At 48.5% G+C, this 15822-nt stretch overlaps 2 protein-coding genes across 12 annotated transcripts in view; one reads left to right on the top strand and one right to left on the bottom strand.

The window, feature by feature from the left end:
• The window catches only part of vav2 (vav guanine nucleotide exchange factor 2), a 125819-nt gene extending 118109 nt beyond the window's left edge, over positions 1–7710 (top strand). For 5 of the 10 annotated variants that reach the window (XM_084694108.1, XM_084694112.1, XM_084694109.1 and 2 more), the window contains 14 exons: positions 241–350; positions 435–536; positions 1484–1572; positions 1705–1718; positions 2079–2097; positions 2649–2776; positions 3256–3327; positions 3722–3783; positions 4101–4217; positions 4624–4711; positions 4870–4993; positions 5805–5894; positions 6767–6921; positions 7294–7710. In XM_084694108.1, the coding sequence (XP_084550234.1) occupies positions 241–350; positions 435–536; positions 1484–1572; positions 1705–1718; positions 2079–2097; positions 2649–2776; positions 3256–3327; positions 3722–3783; positions 4101–4217; positions 4624–4711; positions 4870–4993; positions 5805–5894; positions 6767–6921; positions 7294–7341 (1218 nt within the window). In that variant the 3' untranslated portion in view covers positions 7342–7710. The remainder of the gene's footprint in view (positions 1–240; positions 351–434; positions 537–1483; positions 1573–1704; positions 1719–2078; positions 2098–2648; positions 2777–3255; positions 3328–3721; positions 3784–4100; positions 4218–4623; positions 4712–4869; positions 4994–5804; positions 5895–6766; positions 6922–7293) is intronic. The other 5 variants (XM_084694110.1, XM_084694116.1, XM_084694115.1 and 2 more) reach the window with 2 other exon arrangements.
• Positions 7711–9594: 1884 nt separating this feature from the next.
• vsig8a (V-set and immunoglobulin domain containing 8a) lies at positions 9595–15367 on the bottom strand. 2 transcript variants are annotated; one of them, XM_084694224.1, is made up of 8 exons: positions 15001–15367; positions 14423–14505; positions 13619–13788; positions 12424–12628; positions 11567–11719; positions 10985–11107; positions 10467–10608; positions 9595–10212 (listed from the first exon to the last, which is right to left on the bottom strand). In XM_084694224.1, exons 2-8 carry the CDS (start codon positions 14487–14489, stop codon positions 10035–10037), a joined length of 1038 nt encoding a protein of 345 aa, XP_084550350.1. In that variant the 5' UTR covers positions 14490–14505; positions 15001–15367; the 3' UTR covers positions 9595–10034. The 2 variants fall into 2 exon arrangements, with proteins under 2 accessions (XP_084550350.1, XP_084550351.1); XM_084694225.1 differs by lacking the exon at positions 15001–15367 and having other exon boundaries at positions 14423–14731.
• Between the last annotated feature and the right edge of the window lie 455 nt (positions 15368–15822).

Genomic DNA, 15822 nt, shown 5'->3' on the forward strand with positions numbered 1-15822 from the left:
TCCTTCTCTCCCTCCCCACTCCCCCTATTCCCTCCCTCCCTCCTCCCCTCCTTCTCTCCCTCCCCACTCCCCCTATTCCCTCCCTCCCCACTCCCCTCCTTCCTTCCTTCCTTCTCTCCCTCCCCACTCCCCCTATTCCCTCCCTCCTCCCTCCTCCCTTCCTTCCTTCCTTCCTTCCTTCCTTCCTTCCTTCCTTCCTTCCTTCCCTCCCTCCCCACTCCCCCTATTCCCTCCCTCCAGTGGTCCTATGGGTTCTACCTGATACACCTGCAGGGGAAACAAGGCTTCCAGTTCTTCTGCAAGACCGAGGACACCAAGAGGAAGTGGATGGAACAGTTTGAGATGGCCATGTAAGTCCCTCCTCCCACACAACCCTCCACCAATCCCCTGCCTTCCCTTCACACGCCAACCACCCTCGTTGTCCAATCGCGCAGGTCCAACATCAAGCCGGAGAGGGCCACGGCCAATCAGCACAACTTCCAGATGCACACGTTTGAGAAGAACACCAACTGTCGAGCCTGCAAGATGCTGCTGAGGTAAGACCGCTTAGCACAAAAGCTAGCACAGCACACCATAGCACAGCACAGCACAGCATAGCATAGCATAGCATAGCACAGCACAGTACACCATAGCACAGCACAGCATAGCACAGCACAGCATAGCACAGCACAGCACACTATAGCACAGCACAGCATAGCACAGCACACCATAGCACTGTACAGCAAAGTACTCACACAACACACTGCAAAACAGTCCAGTATATATACCGCCCTGTCAAACACACTCTCAACATGAAACCAGTCATCTGTGGGACTCTAAGGAATCATTTACCTACTCAATACGACATAACTCACACTCCTGCCCATAGCCCTCACAAGCCTTCTCTATGGAACACCCTCTCCACTGCCCACGCTCTGCTTTATATGATTGATGGGGAACGTTTACAGGCCAGCTCCCAAAGCTGCGGCTGTCTCCAGTTTCACTCTAGCCTGACGGCAAGTGGCTAGCGGTGTGGCTAGCTGGCTGTAGCGCCCACCCTGACCTCTATTACTAGGAACTGCCTACGCTGCTATGTATTGACCCAAAAACTGCACAGCCATACTGACCCACATTCTGGGTGGGAGAGGAGGCTAGCCGGCGCTAGCTGTAGAGTGGATGCTAACGGCTAATTGCGTCAGGAAGCCCCTTCGCGTGTATTGCTGTGTGATTTATGGAGCTAGCAATTGAACGTGGCTGCCAAGGCGAACGGGGAATCACTTGGAGAGTTGAATATGGACTGTACACAGTACTCACGCTGATGTTAGCACTAGCGCTGGTTTTAAACGGCTTTAAATGTACAGCATTTAAAATAAGTGAAGGGTTTGCAAAGTGTGTAAATGTTTCTCTTGGTGTGTGTGTATTTATGCATCTGTGTGTGTGCGTCTGTTTGAATGTGTGCATGTTTGGATCTCTGTGTGTGTGTGTGTGTGTGTGTCCACCACAGGGGCATCTTCTACCAAGGTTACTACTGCTCTCGCTGTGGCACAGGGGCACACAAGGAATGTCTGGAAGTCATTACCATCTGTAAAATCAGTAGGTGTCTCTAACCACCTTCACAGACTGTAGATCTCTCCAACCACCTTCACAGACTGTAGATCTCTCCACCACCTTCACAGACTGTAGATCTCTCCTGTTCTGACTCTGCTCTCTGTTTTTCTGTTTCAGATCCCCTGGATTTGGTAAGAGTTCTTCTCCTCCTCCTCCTCAACCTTGCTCACAGACCAGGGCCAGGCTACGATTGCTGGTCTCTCCAATCATGAGGATTTTTAGAAATGTCTTTACAGCAGTGTGTGTTTAGATCTCCTCTCTGTCTCTCTATCTGTCTTCAATCTCCCTCTCTCTTCTCTCTCCCTCCTCTCTCTGTCCTCCCTAATTCATATCGCCTCTCTTTTACTCTCTCTCCGTCCCTCTCTCCCTCTCTCTACCCATCCATCCCTCTCTCTTCCCCTCCCTCCCTCTCTCTACCCCTCCCTCTCTCTCTCTACCTCTCCCTCACCGAAGCCTCTAATGTTTGTTTGGTTGTTTCCCTCCTCTCATAGGAACCGGAGCTATCGACAGGTAAGAATTTACGAAAGATCAATCTCTGTTGTCTAGGAGGCTAGCGGTAATGAATGGGCTGCGTGTTAAACTCTTAGGGATGAAGCGGTGACAGCAATAACCAAGTGGTTTTCGACTGGGCTGCTTTTTAACTGAAGCGCTCTGCTGCCATCTAGTGGACGGATGTTTACGACTCTCTATTCTTAAACGTCTGTCAGTTTGTCGTGGGACGTTACCATAGGGACGTGATACGTTTTTCATATGCTTGCTGTAACTATTACAGCATTAAACCACAAGAGGGTTTATCGCCAAATAACCCATGTGTATGAGGTATACCACTCCCTCTAGTGGTGTATTGCTTTAAGATAACAATCATATATTGCTTTAAGATAACACGATTATATATGGCTTTAAGATAACACAATTATATATGGCTTTAAGATAACATGATTATATTTGGCTTTAAGATAACACGATCATATATTGCTTTAAGATAACACGATTATATATGGCTTTAAGATAACACGATTATACATGTCTTAAAGATGCTGTGGTTATCTGCTGGGTTTCAGGTCCTAAGATGGTGGCGGTGCGTAACTATCATGGGACGCCCGCCCCCCCGGGGAAACCCCCCCTCTCCCTCCAGACGGGGGACTTCATCGAGCTGCTGAAGGGAGACCCTGACACCTCCTGGTGGGAGGTACAGTAACCCTGACCCCTGACCCCTGACCCCATGACACCTCCTGGTGGGAGGTACAGTAACCCTGACCTCTGACCCCTGACCCCTGACACCTCCTGGTGGGAGGTACAGTAACCCTGACCCCTGACCCCTGACACCTCCTGGTGGGAGGTACAGTAACCCTGACCCCTGACCCCTGACACCTCCTGGTGGGAGGTACAGTAACCCTGACCCCTGACCCCTGACCCCATGACACCTCCTGGTGGGAGGTACAGTAACCCTGACCTCTGACCCCTGACACCTCCTGGTGGGAGGTACAGTAACCCTGACCTCTGACCCCTGACACCTCCTGGTGGGAGGTACAGTAACCCTGACCCCTGACCCCATGACACCTCCTGGTGGGAGGTACAGTAACCCTGACCTCTGACCCCTGACACCTCCTGGTGGGAAGTACAGTAACCCTGACCCTTGACCCTGACACCTCCTGTGTGTGTGTCTAGGGTAAGATCATGCAGACCCAGAAGAGTGGCTTCTTCCCCAGCTCCTGTGTGAAGCCGTTCTTGGACCCCAAGGTACACCCTCCCCTCCCACACACCCTCCCCTCCCACACACCCTCCCCTCCCACACACCCTCCTCCCACACACCCTCCCCCCACACACCCTCCCCCCACACACCCTCCCCTCCCACACACCCTCCCCCCACACACCCTCCCCCCCCACACACCCCCCTCCCACACACCCTCCCCCCACACACCCTCCCCCCACACACCCTCCCCCCACACACCCTCCCCCCACACACCCTCCCCTCCCACACACCCTCCCCCCACACACCCTCCCCCCACACACCCTCCCCCCACACCTTCCACCTGCATGCTAGTTCAGCAACAGTCTAGCAGTAGCCCTTGCTCTGCTAGCGTCTGTATAACAAAGCTGGCCTTGTCTGACGTAGCCTGTGTCCTCATCACAGCCCATCCAGTCCCTCCCCACCCGCCAGTTGTCAAGGGAAACGGAGTACTACGGCTACCCCTGGTGAGACACTTTAAGTCCGCAGAGTAAAAGCACAACATCCTTGATGAGATATCGACTCGGTGAAACAGAGTTCTCCCATGGAGAAGTCTGTTGTTGTTGTTTTTGTTGTTGTCGTCGTCTGTTGTTCCTGTGTGAAGGTTGAGCGTGTAAGCTTTGCTTGTGACCTTGGGTTGCCAGGTTTGTAAGCTTTGCCTGTGACCTCGGGTTGCCAGGTTTGTATGCTTTGCCTGTGACCTTGGGTTGCCAGGTTTGTAAGCTTTGCCTGTGACCTCGGGTTGCCAGGTTTGTAAGCGTTGCCTGTGACCTTGGGTTGCCAGGTTTGCCGGGAACATGGAGCGACAGCAGGCGGACAACCTGCTCAAGTCCCACAGCAGCGGCACGTACCTGATCAGGGAGAGGACGGCGGAGGCAGAGAGATTCGCAATCAGCATCAAGTACGTCTCAGCTGGTCAGGTGGTCAGCTGGTCAGGAGGTTAGCTGGTCAGGTGGTCAGCTGGTCAGGAGGTCAGCTGGTCAGGAGGTCAGGTGGTCAGGAGGTCAGGTGGTCAGCTGGTCAGCTGGTCAGGAGGTCAGCTGGTCAGCTGGTCAGGAGGTCAGCTGGTCAGGAGGTCAGCTGGTCAGCCGTGTGGCCTCTCTTGTGGAGGAGCACCCTAACCTGCACCTCACACGTCTGCATAGGCTGTGATGACACTGTGAATCGTTTTGTTACTTTGATATGCTTTTAGCGTGTGTCTGCTGCCAAATATTCTGGGCTGCACCACGCAGGACATTGTTGTCTATGCCTCTGAAGCCCCTGGCTCTGTCACACCCAGGTGACTCTGTGACTGTCCCCCTCCGCAGGTTCAACGAGGAGGTCAAGCACATCAAGGTGATCGAGAAGGACAGCTGGATACACATCACAGAGGCCAAGAAGTTCGAGAGCCTGCTGGTGAGAAGCTTCAGGTCAAGCTGTCACAGCGGGTCCAACAGACCGGACCCTCACCGGGTGTACAGCATACTGTTCCATTTGATATGATCACAGTGTGACACAACAGTGTGTGTATCTGTGTGTGTGTGTGTATCCCTGTGTGTGTGTGTGTGTGACAGGAGTTAGTAGAGTACTACCAGGCCCACTCCCTGAAGGAGAGCTTCAAGCTGCTGGACACCACGCTCCGCCACCCCTACAAGGCCAGGGAGCGTTCCCTCACCCGGGCCAGCTCACGCTCGCCAGGTACGCCCGCCCCCAACGCCACGGCTGGGCACGGTTAGCTGTTTTCTCGCTCTCTGTTTTCTCTCTCTCTGTTTTCTCTCTCTATCTCTGTATTTCTCTGTACTTCTCTCTCTCTTTATACTGAGACACAGAGTGACGGGAACCTTCTCGGTCTATTCTTATTCGAACTCGGTGGGTGGAGCCTAGCCAGGTTTAATCAAGCCAGGTTTAACCTAGCCTAGCCAAGTTTAGCCTAGCTTCGCCAGGTTTAGCCTAGCCAAGCCAGGTTTAATCAAGCCAGGTTTAGCCTAGCTTAGCCTATCCTCACACTGGCATGTGGTTGTTGACTCCTCAGCTGAACCCAACAGCAGCTACAACACAGCCTGGCTCCACGTGTTTTGTTCAGCTGAAAAGGAAACGTCTGAAACAGCAGATGCTTGTGGGTGGGGGCAGGGTTTTAGATGCTGGCCTGGCTCCAAGAGGGAGATGGCGTGGGAGACGTAGTTGCACTCGCCAGGCTTCTTAGGTGTTCTGTGTGAGAGCTAGGGTTCAGTTGTGTTGTAATTGAGAGAATTTTATTATTTTGTTCTTTTTCTGTACTATTTTTAGCTACTGGCCCAGCTTCACAGCTTCATGCCTCAGACTCCAACAGATAATGTAACGCAAAGCATGCTGCCTAATGAGTTACCTGTCTCTCTGCCCTCCTCTTTGGTTTCCTCTGCTTCATTCCTCTCTCTCTCTCTCTCTCTCTCTCTCTCTCTCTCTTTCTCTCTGACTGTCTCCTTCTCTCTCTCTCTCTCTGTCTCTCTCTCTCTCTCTCTCTCTCTCTCAGCAGCCACCTGTGCTTCCTACAACTTCTCCTTCCTCAGTCCTCAAGGTCTCAACTTCTCCTCCTCTCAGAGCTCTGCTCCCTTCTGGTCAGGTACTCCTCCCTCTCTCTCATCATCCCTCACTCCCTCTCATCTTCCTTCTTTCCCTTCACCCCTCTCTCTTTCTCTACCCCATCTCTCATCTCCTCACTCTCCCTTCCTTTCTCCTCTCTACTTCTCTCATCGTGCCTCGCCATCTCTCTCTCATCCCTGCCGCCCCATCCTCTACCTCTTGTAGCTATAGCTCAGCTAGCAAACAAGTCTTTGTGCCCTCATTATCACAAGATATTCTGGATTTAGTAACCATCTCATTATGGAATAAAGAGCCCTTGTTTTCTCCATATTATTTCCCCACCTTCTTAAAGCCGAACTAGGTAATGTGATACAGTTAATTCAAATGGCCTGCCTCGTTGCAGGCGATTGTCTGAAACAGGATTGCTGAAATATAATTAGCTGGAAAGTATCGGGCCCTTTCAAAAAGGAGCAGTTGACTGTGTTGCTAAACAACTCTCATAGGGCCTTGTTAGCTTGGGAACAAAACTTAAACTTTGCCAGAAAAAAAATAATCCTTACGTATTGTATCTGTATTGTGCAAGTATAACCAGCCGGTGCCTCCCTATCTGTGCATGTGTACATCATTCTTCAGAGTTCATGCATTTACATTTAGTCATTTAGCAGACGCTCTTATCCAGAGTGACTTACAGTAAGTACAGGGTCATTCTCCCCGAGGCAAGTAGGGTGAAATGCCTTGCCCAGGGACACAACATAATTTGGCACAGCCGGGAATCGAACCAACAACCTTCTGATTAATATCCCGACTCCCTAACCGCTCAGCCATCTGACCCCCATATACATGTATTCACCCTCCACTCTGGCTTTGTGATGAGATTGACCTTTGACCCCCTCCTCGTGTTGGCCGTTGCAGTGTTTACCCCCAGAGTGGTCAGCACGGCCGTGGCTCGCTACAGCTTCGCGGCACGGGATATGAGGGAGCTGTCTCTCCGAGAAGGAGACGTCGTAAAGATCTACAGCAAGATCGGAGGAGACCAGGGCTGGTGGAAAGGAGAGGCCAACGGAAGGGTGAGGACCACAGGAGACACAGCCTGTCACAGGAACCTTCGAGATGCTGATTGATAGATAGTTCTGTAGCCTAGAGAGTGTAGCTTCACCTGACAGTTCTGAATGCAAACTAGGGTACATGTTTGCAGCTCTTCTCCTGTGTTACCTGAAGGTCTGGGTTACTGGGTCTGGCTGAGTGGTTAGAGCGTTTGCAGACTTATAGGTTGCAGGTTCGAATTCTTCTCCCTGTACATTGCTTTCGATAAAAGCTTCTGACAAATCGATACATTTGGATAAAATGAGACGTATGATCACTCACGAAAAAAAAAAACGTAAATATGACTCATTCTTGTCAGTATGATATTTGTTGTTTAAATGTGATCCTTGTTTCAGATCGGGTGGTTTCCTTCCACCTACGTCGACGAGGAAGGAGTCCAGTGAGGAAATGATGTCACCGGCAGGCCGTCCAATCTCAACACACCTCAATCCACAGGCCTCAAAGAGGACTACTTGGTCTCAAGGGAAACACTGCGTGGAATTCTTTTTCAGCTGGCTACTGGTTTTCTCAGCGGGCGTTTGCGCTCCGGGTCCAACCCCCCCCCCCCTCTTTCTCTCTCTCTCTCTCTCTCTCTCTCTCTCTCTCTCTCTCTCTCTCTCTCTCTCTCTCTCTGTGCATCGGCTTTGATTTTGTTATTTTCGTACCATGTTGTCCTGTTTGTTCTCTGTGAGGAAAAACTGGATTTTTAGTCTTAGTTCTGAGGAGACTGTCAGGAACTTAGTAGACGAAGCTGAGAAGTCGACAAACTGTCCTCCGGGGGGGGGGGGGGGGGGCTTCTCTCAGCTACAGGTCCGTGGGAAGGTGTGCAGGGTAGCATAATGTACAGTACAGATCATTTATTTAATAGAGATACTAACGTTTATTGTGCGATGTTGATGATTAGCTGCAGCAAAGTATACAGTGAGTCAAGAAGAAGAAGAAGAAGAAGAAGAAAAAAAGATACAGATTTTTTGTGTCTCTTCGCTGGAAGATTTTGCCTTAGTTGTCATGGTGATGCCTTGTGGGCTGACTGGAGGAGGAGGGGGGGGGGTATTTTGTTCTGCGTTCACACACACACACACACACACACTTTCCCCGGTCAACATACAGTAAGGTGCCTTGAAGACGTGGTCAATACTCACTGAACTCCCATCGACCATTCCAGTACAGCACCTTCCTCAGGGCTTCTCCACAGAGAGGAGGGCAGGAGGAGAGGAGCCCTTCCTACGCGTCAGCCTCCAGCCCACCAAGACCCTCAGAAGCAGGACGGGGGAGAAGCTTCAACCCCCCGGCGGAGCCGGAGACTGTCTGTGGGGAGCTGGGGCCCGAGGAGGGGGAGAGAGTCTGCAGCTGAACCCCAAAACCCTCCACCCACACAGGCCTGGAGACTGTGAAGCCTGGCCAGGCCTGGAGGAATCCCACCAGTCTCAGGCAGCACTTTATGGGTTTTCACAATCACCAGGATGCAAAAGGGAAACTTCAAGCCAGTCCACGACACACCTGATGCACTGAAACCTAGGTGTTCACTGATAGATCTTTTTTTAATTATTATTTGTTGTAGATTTTTATTCTGTTTGATTTCTTTTTTTTTTTTTTTGCACAAAACCAAACTTAACTTGCTGAAAACTGGACCACCTTAAATCATTTGAAGCCAGATGTCTGCATGAACCTTGGCCTGAACAGGTTGTTTTTTGTGTTTGTATTTTTCGCCTTATTTAAAGTTAATTATGTGGTGCTGGGATTTTGACATTTGGAAAAAGAAACTTACAGAAAAAAAAAAAAAAAAATGTGTCATGTCAGAGTTTATATACTGTAGACTAGTAGCTGCAGGATTTTCCTCAGATGAAACACGTAAAGATAACAATCTTTAATCACCCACACCAATGTTGGTGTTTTTGTCGGAGGTCAAAGTGCAGACATAAAAACATGCATCCATCATCTGTGCTCCCAGCTGCATCATAGGTGACCTTAACAGACTTGATTTCAAAACAAGCAGAGAGCCTGGTTTCTCCAACCTAATTTCACGGTCTTTGGGATGTTTAACGCGAAGCGATTGGATCCGGAGGTCAGGTTGTGATTGGTTCTCAAGCTCCTGGGGTGGCGGAGCTTGTTTTCGGACAGTGCAGAAGGCTTGTGACCCCCTGGGTCGGATGTATCCCCACGCCTGTTCTAGAAGTTTCCTCAGAACCGGGCCTCCCACGGTCCGAAACCCCCCTGCAGCCTCGGACCGTGCACAAGGAGAGAAGCACTGATGCAGGAGATACTACACCCCCATACACCGCCCCCTCACCGCCCCAGACCCCACTAACTGACCCTGGGTGAGGGGTGGAGGACATGTCGGCTGAGGGTGGCGTCGTCGTGGCTGTTTTTGTAGTGGAGAAACCCCCATTGCATGTGGTTATAAATATAACAACTCGTCAGTCAATCACGTCCTCAAAAGATTACGTCATGTGTACATTTTTTTGGAAGGTGGAGTTTTTCCAAAATGAGGTCTATCATCAAAATAAATATTTCTCTTTTTGCCTACGTTTGATGTATGTTGGTTTTTCTTGTGTTGTTTTTAATAAGCTGTATCCCAGTTGAAACATGTTTTACAAAGACTGAGTCTATTATTCAAAACCCACTTCAATTTTGATAATAATACAAACACAAATGACCTCAATGACAAACATTTATAATAGCTAACTTTTCAATTATAAAATCAAATGTCCTATTCACAAACAACTTTCAATCAAACAGACAACAATTTGCTTTTTCACAATAGAACTATTATAGACTTCTACGTCCTTCGGGAACTTTCATTCAGGCACACACCTCTTCCGCTCAGGGAAAAACAATCGCAAGTTTCTAAAATTCTGAGTACCTTGAAAATTCTCAGCAAAACACACAAACACAACACTTTAGTCCGTCCCCCGTCCCCATTCACGTACCCTGGCAGGTTCTGCACCATTCCAGACCATTCAAGCGCATTCTATATCATCCCAGAACATTCTAGAGCATTCTATATCATCCCAAATCCTTCTAGAATATCCCAGAGCATTCTATATCATCCCAGAATATTCTAGAGCATTCCAGACCCTTCTCCCTCAGGCCAGAGTCACACTATGTACCCGTACTGGCTGTTGTACTTGAGAGGCACGTCCCCTGTGCTGTTGGAGCCCAGGGACAGTGGGGGTGCCGCGTCCGTGCGGCTGGTCTGGGAGCGGGGGACCTGGCTGTAGTACAGGCTGCCTCCTCGGCTTCCTGGGCGGCTCTCTGGGGCGGGGGCGTCCTCCCTGGGGCGGATGTGAGGAAGAATCACCGTTAGCAACACGCGCTATAAAGCTGCAGTAGGAAATGTTTACGAAAAAACGCATTCGAAGACGGGGAAACGGCGCCCTCAGTTCTTGTCTGAACTTCCGCACTTTCCTCCGCGCTTTCCTTCCACGCTTTCCTCCAGTTTGATTGGCTGGGGTTTGACAAAACAATCAATCCGAGGAGGAATCGGGAAGCAGGCAATCGTTTGGGGAAGGAGCCTTCCATTAGGTACCTGATCTCGTTGGCCACCTCCTTCTCGTACCGCGGGCTGCCTCTCCACTTGTAGAGGAAGACGCAGAAGAGCAGCACGATGATGACGAGGAGGAGGAGAGAACCCACCACTGTCCCAGCGATCACCCCTGCTCGGTTAGGAGCTGGTGGGGGTGGAGGACGAGGAGGAAAGGGGTAGGGTTACGGTGAGGGGTTATGAAACCTTAGTGGAGCTGAATCCAACATGCTTCATGCAGTTTTGTGTTAAATTACAGTCGGTGTTTGTTGTGTGTAGGTTCTGCCTACTTGTGTGTACCTGTGTTGCGTTGACCTGTGTAGCTTGTACCTGTGTTGCGTTTACCTGTGTAGCTTGTACCTGTGTAGCATTTACCTGAGTGTACCTGTGTAGCATTTACCTGAGTGTACCTGTGTAGCATTTACCTGAGTGTACCTGTGTAGCATTTACCTGAGTGTACCTGTGTAGCATTTACCTGAGTGTACCTGTGTAGCATTTACCTGAGTGTACCTGAGTGTACCTACGTTTGACAGCTCTCAGCCTGATTCGGCAGCGCTCCGCCCCCACGGCGTTGGTGACCTCACACAGGTAGACGCCAGCGAAGCTCTCTGAGTGGTTCCTAATCAGCAACTCACCTGTCACGCTGTCTGATCACCAGAAACCACGCAGAACACCCACAGTTATCCAGCCTGTACACATGGACTACATGCTTGAACAGTACAGGGCACAGCACATAGAGATACAGTACAGGGCACAGCACATAGAGATAGAGTACAGAGCATTAGACATCTTCTTTGGGCATTCTGGAGCACTGGACTCAGAATTCCTGACTTATTCGACTTATCGCCCTGCCCCCTCCCAAACACCATTACAGTTGCGCCCGGTAAAACACAGAAACAATACACTAATAGCTAATAACTAATAACACTAACCGCTGATATCGCTAAAAGAACTAGAACAATTCTGATGTTCAATAATCTGGTTTATGTTCTACATGCGCTATTTGCACGTTGCCTTGGATAAAAGCATCTGCTGTGTGGATCAGATGTATTTAATTTGTTTGCGGTGCTGTAATTCAGGTAGTGGCCCGGAGAGGGCAGGCTTACTCTGTATGGTTGCCGTGGAGACTGGGCCGACTCGATCTACAGTCCAGGCGTAGCTGAGAGGATTGGATCCCTGGTCAGACTTGCAGTGTAGAGAGACAGGCATGCCCACTTCCTCTCCACCCTGCACCCTGCACTTGGGCTTTGACGGCTTCACTGCCGCAAAGAACAGATTGAGAGATATTTCGTGTTGTTTCAAAGGAAGGCTCATTGAAAGACATGTCCCCGATAGCTGCTGAATATATACAGACTCTGAAAGAACTAGGCAGTTGTCACATTAGTTTGGTCTCCATTGTTACTGTCGATAGACGAGAATGGTTTGTCCTTGCTCACTATTTTCTATGCATTCTTCATCTAAAACATGTCGTTATACCTCCTTCAATAAAGGGTTTCAAAAGACAAGCGACTCCTTTCTCTCGGCTGAATGTGTTGCAGGTCTGAAAGCCGTCTGCCTGTCAGACTCAGTCAACTTATATTTTGCCAGAATGATTTCTACATTTTCCTTTTCCAACAGTTCTTAGAGTGGATTGTTTAATACCCTGTTACTTAACTACTAAGAACGTTGCCACAATAGTCTGACACCAGTCTGTGAAAGTTGGCATGTGTTTAATCCAGGGGCAAAAATAAAATCAGTTTTGGGGGGGACAAGAGAAGTTTGTTGGCAGGCGCATAGAATTTTAAAGATACATTTTAGGGGGGTGCACATCTTAAAATAAAATGTATTCAATTAAAAGGATTTCCACCCATGGTCGAATCAGAAGCCTGGATAAGACCTCCAGAAACACTGTACGTAGGCTATAAGTGTTGTAACAGAGGCTTGAATAATGCAGTGTGATGTTGAAACGGACACCAGGTCTTACCCATAACAACCAGAGAGACTTTCCGCATGTCCACCCCTGGAGACTTCTTCACTTTGCACTGGTAGGTGGCAGAATGGCTGGGTGACAGCAAGGTGATGTTCAGGGACGCATCACCAAGGGAGGGGTCACCTGCAGCGAAGTCCAGCCCCTCGACGAGCTGGGGGTTGCCATGGATATACTTCCGCCCCCCGGTATGGGAGAGGAGCTTAAGGAAAAGGTATGATGCGGAAAAACATCCTGATTAAAAACCATGCTTTACGGATCGGACCGTGTTGTTTATGTTTATGGGTTGGAATCCGGCCCAGGCCCATTGCTGCATGTGTCCTTCTCTCCTTTCGTTTCCTGTCTACCTTGAACTGTACTATCCACCATAAACAAACAATAAAATAGAACGATCTGTGTAACCGCATCATGCTGTTCTAAGAGCAGCATCATTAAACCGGTGTTCTAGATAACATTGTTACAAGAGAAGGGCAGATGTTAACGCTAGTTTTAGTCCACTTGATTTCTGCCACAGGCAGAGCAGCAACATCTGTCTAATGGCGCTTTCCCACAGCATGGTACCGAATCAACACGACTTGACAGTTACTCAAAGTTTTTTTTTTTTACTACAGATAGTAGCCCCTCAAGTACCTTCATCCAGATCTCGACCCACGCAGGGCTTAAAACCCCAGCCCTCTGACCTAAAAGCGCGATTACCTACCAGTGTACCACCTAAATGTAAGATTTGTATTCTTCTCTTATACTGGACTGTTATAGCCGACTGAAAAGTTTACCAGTTTACCTGGGCAACAGACGCTCAGCACTGAAGCCAACGTTCTTTGGAAACTAAGACCTCTTGGTTTCTAACTGCTGTTGCAGATCTCGGTCGACCAGGTTCAGAATTGCTTCACTCCGGGGAGTCGACATTTACCAAACGCAATTTAACCTGCTGTTGGTCTTTTGGGAGCAGATTTTGTTGTTTTGTTGCACCTGGTCACTGGTCAGAGCGTCAGTTAACTGGAGGATTTAGACTGACAGCATATTTAATAGCCTATTAATGCTACACTTAAGCTGAAATGTTTCGCTTGTTAACGAAGGTTTCCTAATAAGGGTTTGCCAGTGTAATAGCTTCGTATTTGAAAGCCTATAAGCAAGTCAGCTAACTGTGGTGCTACAGCCTAACCACATAAACCGGAGCATTGAATCCGCTCACCAGCTGGTCCTTCTTAGTGGTATCTGGGCTGACCACTGACCATTCGATGTCCAGTTCGCCGGTGTCCGAGCTGCCTGGCGTGTAGGTACAGCCCAGAGTCACACTCTCCCCCTTGGCCCGCTTGATCGTCTGCGGTCCTGTGGAGGTTAGCTGCAGCGACCTGCTGTAACCTTGGACATCATCACACCTAGCGTTAGGCTACTTCTCAACGTCCTTTCATGGCGAGATTACTAACTGAATAATGTAGCTCTATTTGTGATTCCTATTCAATGTGGTTTAATTGGACACTGTTTTTTTTTTGATCCGCCCCAGTATGAGATTCCATATTCCCTTTGTAGCTGTGTCTGCAATGAATTCGGATTCACTCCATGAAAATACCTTCTTAATAATTCCTCATTCATTGTTCCTTTTCGTGAACTCACTCAAACATGTCATGAGTAGGCTAGCTAGTCCTTGGGTGTCAGGGCCTGCTCTCGCAACAGAGAAACCCTCTGGGACGACAAACCCGGGGTTGGCCTGACAACCCGCCAAGACACTTGCCAAAGGGGGATGCACAACGGTGCTATTTTGTCAACATAATCTCATAAACATAGAAATGACTCAACCGTCCACCTCCTCCATGCTCACTCTCATCCCTGTATCCCTTTATTTCTCTCACTCAGTCACTTGGTCCGTGTGTGTGTGTGTGTGTGTGTGTGTGTGTGTGTGTGTGTGTGTGTGTGTGTGTGTGTGTGTGTGTGTGTGTGTGTGTGTGTGTGTGTGTGTGTGTGTGTGTGTTGGGAGAGGAAAGGGGGTGATTCTCACCTACATTAAGGAGTGTTATGGTGGCTAACATCACCAGGACAGACAGACAACCGCTGGGTAAACGCATCTTCGGAGCCAGACGGCTACGGAACAGACCACAGAAACGTCTGAACAGTATATCGTGGCTCCCACTCAGAACATCACCCAAGAGATTAGACACATCTGATTGAGGATTAAGGACTAAATGTTTGGTCAAAAACGGATCTGTCACACGTATCTGACAGACACAGCTGACAGTGACCACAAAGCCACACGTTGTTATACTCAACAGAGATGTAAAACGTTTGGAATCCTGTCCATTATTTGAATATTGCTCACTGCATCTGAATCTGCAATAGGCTACAAGTCAGTCAGACAACTGAGAACTGCAGAAAAAACACTTAGATAATTTGGTAATGTAACGCATCTGCGAGCTCTGAATAAAGAATTAATTAGCCTGAGTATCCTAACTTATTAGCCCATAGCTATATTAACTGAGTAAATAATTAACTGATTCTTTACTCAGTTAATCCTTGGAATGTAATATTGTTGAAACTGTTTTGTAGCAACAGTGCAACACAAACAAATCAACAACTTACCTAAAGTAAGATTCGTTTAATATAACGTAGCCTTCAGCCGCACTTGATAATGGAGACTCCCCGGTAAAACAGGTGATCTAAACCTCCCATCTGGTTCCTGCTACACAACAGGTCCCACCCACCCCCTCAGCTTGTTAGCATATTCCTATCTCATTGGGTAGTTTTTTTTCCTGTTTACCAAGATGTAGGATGCAGTAGCCTATCTCTGGAAGAGCGTTTGAGAGAAGAGATTATTCGCAGCAACGGCAAAAGTGAAGTCGATTATCAAAGAAGCGTCAGTTTTATATTCCCACAGACCTCCATATTTCGTTCGTTGAGTGCTTCGAATAAGGACACTTGAGAGCGTTCATGTGATGTCAACAATGGGATCTCAGGTGACAAGGAACTGGTTGATCAACCGACGACACAATGCATTTGCCTCACCCCACCCCCTGATTGGTTTTACATTCAACAATGGTTGTCTTTGTGGTACAAATTGGAGAAGTTTGAAACACCAGCAGGACCTATATAAAAATGACACTCAAGATTTCAAGACCATAGCGTACTATATAGGCCTAATGCATAGGCCTATATAACATTCTGCCCGATGCTATTAAATATAAATAGAATATTCACAAGGAATCAGTTTCGTTTTTCCTCTTATATGGCCATGGATGATCAGGAATGTGTCTTTTCTCAGTCATGTCGACATTGCTGACTCCCTCTGTTTCATCCATAACGTAATTTTTTTTGTTGAAAACTTTTTAATAAAAATAATTTAGTAAACCTTTCAAAACATTGTATTCCGAACTTTCTTTTCTAAAACTTCTTGGAAACCTTTCA

Source organism: Hypomesus nipponensis, chromosome 27 (genome assembly GCF_054491055.1).
Source record: "Hypomesus nipponensis isolate SF chromosome 27, ASM5449105v1, whole genome shotgun sequence".
In the NCBI taxonomy this organism is placed as follows: domain Eukaryota; kingdom Metazoa; phylum Chordata; class Actinopteri; order Osmeriformes; family Osmeridae; genus Hypomesus; species Hypomesus nipponensis.